Genomic DNA, 4636 nt, shown 5'->3' on the forward strand with positions numbered 1-4636 from the left:
AGGGTCCAGAGGGACAACTCAGTTTAGGAAATAAAAGACTGCAATCCGAGAGCAGATGGGGCAGGTCAAATACGATGAGACGAGACCCAATCTCAAGAGCATCCATCTGGGGTGGCAGAGGGCTAAAAAATAAACTCCTAACCAGAGCAATTTATTGGCTATTAATAAAACTGAGAAAATTCAAGACACCCAGAGAAAAGAGTCCCTCAACACTTGTCCACCGGGCCATCCCATACCAGGTGTCCCTGGGGAAGCGTTTCCTTCTGTCAGTGCTGCTGTGCAGAGCAATAGGAGCCCCTACAGGACACTGAGGATGTCTGAATCCAAGCCCTGGCCTCAGGGAGCAGCGTCCTACAGGAAGACGCACACCTGTCCCCGTAGGCAGGTGACGCTGTGCTCTGTTCAAAAGACACTTGTGACTTAAATCTTACTTGAGATCGGGATGATGAGAAAAGTTTCATTATGGATGTTGGTGACAGAAACGGAAATTTGCAAATGTAATTGGACACTTAAAAATGGTTTACAGGAAAATTTTACAATACTTATGTGTTACAACCATATAGCATAAAAAATAAGCAATTGAGGAACCCCTACGGAAACCACATTTTGCCTTATTCAAAGAAAAATTAGAAATAACTTGACTCATTTACATCTGAATCACAGGCAAAGAACAATGGATTAATTAGTCTTAAGTAGGCTTTCTGCAGGTTGCTGTGAAATGGGATTTCAAGAATTAGGTCCTATGCCTTCCTTATTTTCTTGTTTTTCAGCGCCTGTGCAGAGAAAAGAAGCAAGTGAAGACGGGGACATTGTCAAGTAAGGTTCTGCACTCCCAATACACTCGCTCCAAGGGTGAACTTACATCTCACCAGCCCTGAGAACCCACTCCAGTCTCTGAGGGTGCCCGGTGTCAGAGTCAGATCCCTCAGATAGCAAAGACCCCAGGGAGCAGACACCCAAAGGAAGGCTGGCAGACTCGGGCACCCTCACATCCCTGCTCCGCCAGCACTCGGAGTGGAAGAAGGAAGGAGCTGGGGAGAGGGGCAGGTGGAAGACATGGGGGGTGGACTTGGTTGGTTTGGGAGGCAGGAACTCTGGGCCCTACTGGGAACAAAGAGTTTGCACAAAGTTGACATTCCTCCTTGGAAATGAAACGTGTTCATCTCATCTGACAAGGTATTGTGGAATTAAGGGAGATCAGTGTGAAAGGCTTCCCGTAAATGATTAAACATTAAACACGTGAGAGGCTCTCCACTGCTTCCCTTGACAATTTCACACCATATCCTTGTACTTGGGGCTCTTAGAGTCCATGTCTCCAGGAGTCTCCCTCGAAGGGCTGTGACATGCAGCTCTAGAGAGTGTGTTTCACTCCTGCCTTCCCCACATGTAACCCAGTCTCCTGATTTCCCAGCTTGGAGAGCTTGCCAGGGAGGCACCGTGGGGACACCGGACATGAGTCCTCTTTGGAAAAGGTGACCTTTCTCATCTCCTTCTTTCCTGCTCACCTTTCTGAGCAGGGGCCATGCTATTCCAGGTCCCAGGGCTGTCTAGGGTGGGGGAGAGAGGGGGCCACATAGGAAAACAATGATGAAGCCATGGGATTGGGGGAAATGTCCATTGGAGGGTCAGGGTTGCAGGGAATCAGATGGGATGTGAAGCAGAGACCTTCCCCCAGCCGGGCCTGCCAGGGGGTCCGGTCCCCTTCCTCCTCTGACTGTAGCTTCCACGTTCTGTCTCCCACAGCCCCCTGTGCAGGCAGCCTGGAGCGGCCGGACACCATGATGTCACCTGTCATCCCTGGGTCTTCCCATCCACCCGGGATGGCCATCTGCCAGGGGGGCCCCGTGTGGAGGACGCTGCTCTGTCGGTGACCCCTTCGGCATGTCGGTGTCCGGCCTCCAGGTTCCCTCCACACCGTCTCGGAGACCAGCCGGCAACACCCAGGGCTGCGTCTCGCCTCTTCTCTGCCGGCTCACTCCTCCCTCCAGGGGCCAAACCACCTGCCCCTCTGGGGGAGGCCCCTGGAGCCCTTCTGGGGTTCATAACCCCCCACCTGGTGCCTGGGGAAGCCCGTCATCCCCTAGTGGGCACCATCCTGTTTCTCTCCCGCCCTCCCTCATTCCCTCCCTTTTCCTCCTTCCCCTCTGCTCCCTCCCTGTCACTGCTGCCACCTCCACCGCTGGCCTCATCCCTGATTCCTCAGTCCCGTCCCACCCTAGCTCTCAAGTTCCCACCCCAGGTTCTCCACCTCTCCCTGACAGCCTTCTCACCTGTGCCCTGTCGTGTCCCCTTGACCGGTCCTTCTCTCCCTGTGTTTATCCTTCTCCTCCAGGTCCCCCCGCCACGGGCTGTCCCATCTCTGCCGCAGGTGGCTCCGGTCCCACTCCACCCTCGCTCCCCCCGTTCCCCCTTTTCTCACCCTCGACCCCATCCTGCCCTTTCTCACCTGAGCCCCTGGACCTGCCCACCCCGCCCCTTCCGGGCCTTTGCTGTCCCCTCTGCCCACCTCTGGCCCACAGTGCACCTGCGCAGGCCATGGGCAAGGGGCCTTCCTCCCCCCCAGCAACCTGCCCTCCCCTCCTCCCCTCCTCTTACCCTTGCCCCCCTCCCCCTCCCTGACCTTCCCCTCTCTGTGGACCCCCCTCCAATTCCTGCCTTTACCCTGGGTCAGGTCATCAGGACCCAGGTCCGAATTCCCAGGGGTGTGCCCGGCTGCCACTGTCTCCCCCCGCTCACCCCTGGACCAACAGCAGCCGCTGCTCCCTCCACCGAGGTGGCAAGAAAGCCATCCCCACCATGTGCCATCTCCTCCAACGCCCACCCCTGCCGGGTGGGCGCCTTTGACGAGGCCATTGCAGAACTGGACTCGGAGCTCCAGCCCCAGGACTGCACTGTTCCATCCACAGGTAGGTTGGCCTCTGGGGCCCCTCACTGCCAACCTCAAGATGTGGCCTGAGGGACCTGTCAGCTTCCCAGCCTGTGGGGGCCTAAAGGCAGGCAGAGGGGTGGCCTATGTCAGCAGGAACTCCCTAAGCTCCTTCTTGTGGAAGCACTCTAAGGAGACGACATTCCGTAAATCTCTCAAAGAGGAGGGTGATCTGAATCCCACCCAGAACCCGTCCACAGAGAGAGAGGGCTGAGGGACTTCAAAGACCAAGGGAGGAGCCCCCTGCCCAGGCTGGTGGTTTTCCTGACACCCTTGTTCCACGATCCCACCAGTCCTGGAAGAGAAAACCCAGGGCCTCCATAGACAGAAGAGGGGTAACATCCTAAGGTGGGCTTTTCACTGGCTCTGGAAAAGTAGAACTATCAAAGGTCAAGAGGGAGCCCTGAAAACAAGCCCCGAGAGGGATCTGTGGGACCTGGAGTCTCTCAGCAGGTGGAGCTCAGAGGGAGGCCAGAAGCAGCAGCCTCTGGCAGCAGGGGCTTCCTAAGTCCTCCTCATGAGGACGCACCTGCTAAGACCACATTCCACACACTTCTGAAAGACGAGGGGGCTCTTCACTCCACCTCAGAACACGTCCACCAGGACAAGGGGCTGAGGGACCCCCAAGACCAAGGGAAGAGCCCCCTGCCCAGGCCAGACATTTCCTGACACCCTTTGCTGCACGATCCCACCAGGCCTCGAGGACAGCACCCCCTGCCTCCCTAACCACAGAGGCAGTGCCCTGGGGAGGGTCCTCCAGTGGCTCATTAATAAGAGGCCACTGAAGAGGCAGCGCGGAGCCCGGACACGAGCTACAGGATGCCCTGCCCCTGGGGCATCCCCAGGTTTCCAGGAAATACATTTGGACCTCCTGGGTTCCCTGGATCTTGCCTCCTCACCCATGAAGAGACAAGAAGGGGCCCAGGTTGGTCCCAGCGGAGATGGGGGTGTCAGCAGCCAGAAAAAGCAGGTGCGATTTGACAGCAAACCCAGGTGCTTGATGTACTCTCCTGCTGCACCCCCCAGCAAGTTACGCCCAGGAGCCTCGAGACCATGTTTCAATTGGTTTACACAGTGCTGTGGGGGGTGCAGACCGTGAGCTGATCCATCTTCCACCTCACAAAAAATAAAGGTGCTTTTCTCCTTTGAAGCTGCTGTCTTTTGTGGTCACTTGTTAGCCATCAAATAACTAATTCAAACAGTGAAATAAACAAGAAACCAATACTCCATCCCTCTGCTGCTTACGATTCTCCTACTTCCATTTTTGTTATATAAACAGAGAATTTGAATTTTCTCCTACAATTCTAAAATTTTAATTTGTGAGTGCCTAATGAGGCAGACTTCAGGCTTTCCCTTCAGATGTGTCTATTGACAATCATATTTATCAATAATTTTTCAAAGATTTGAAAGATTGCTCATTTTTAAGTAATATCTATGAAATTCTTCATTTTTCAGTTTTTTTCCAAATGGATTATTGCCGTTTTTGACTTTTTTTTTAATGAGAGGACAGTTGTACAGTGGGCTTAAGCGATATTTTTCCTGAGTTGGGACTTTCATCAGGATGTTCAACTAATCCTGACATAGAGACTTCAAGACACCTGCAATTCATAGTGACATTGTGTGAAGTATGAGCAAACACACAAATACATAAGGAAAAAATTAACAAATCATGAAGAAGTCAAAATGCACATTCCCATATCCCTTTCTAAT

At 53.7% G+C, this 4636-nt stretch overlaps 1 protein-coding gene across 1 annotated transcript; it reads left to right on the forward strand.

Annotated features, from left to right (window-relative positions):
* Window positions 1-1429: 1429 nt before the first annotated feature.
* On the forward strand, window positions 1430-4054 carry LOC119505446. The gene is made up of 4 exons (XM_037798239.1): window positions 1430-1472; window positions 1744-2083; window positions 2672-2906; window positions 3622-4054. Exons 1-4 carry the CDS (start codon window positions 1453-1455, stop codon window positions 4023-4025), a joined length of 999 nt encoding a protein of 332 aa, XP_037654167.1. The 5' UTR covers window positions 1430-1452; the 3' UTR covers window positions 4026-4054.
* The last annotated feature ends 582 nt before the right edge of the window (window positions 4055-4636 follow it).

The sequence above is a fragment of the Choloepus didactylus genome, chromosome 10, assembly GCF_015220235.1.
Source record: "Choloepus didactylus isolate mChoDid1 chromosome 10, mChoDid1.pri, whole genome shotgun sequence".
Taxonomy (NCBI): domain Eukaryota; kingdom Metazoa; phylum Chordata; class Mammalia; order Pilosa; family Megalonychidae; genus Choloepus; species Choloepus didactylus.

Excerpts from the sequence above, each read along its gene's own strand:
- LOC119505446 (XM_037798239.1), top strand. The coding sequence starts at position 1,453 with ATGAGTCCTCTTTGGAAAAG. Across the intron at positions 2,084-2,671 it reads GGGAAGCCCGTCATCCCCTA|GTCATCAGGACCCAGGTCCG; the intron begins GTGGGCACCATC and ends ACCCTGGGTCAG. Across the intron at positions 2,907-3,621 it reads CTGCACTGTTCCATCCACAG|GCCTCGAGGACAGCACCCCC; the intron begins GTAGGTTGGCCT and ends CGATCCCACCAG.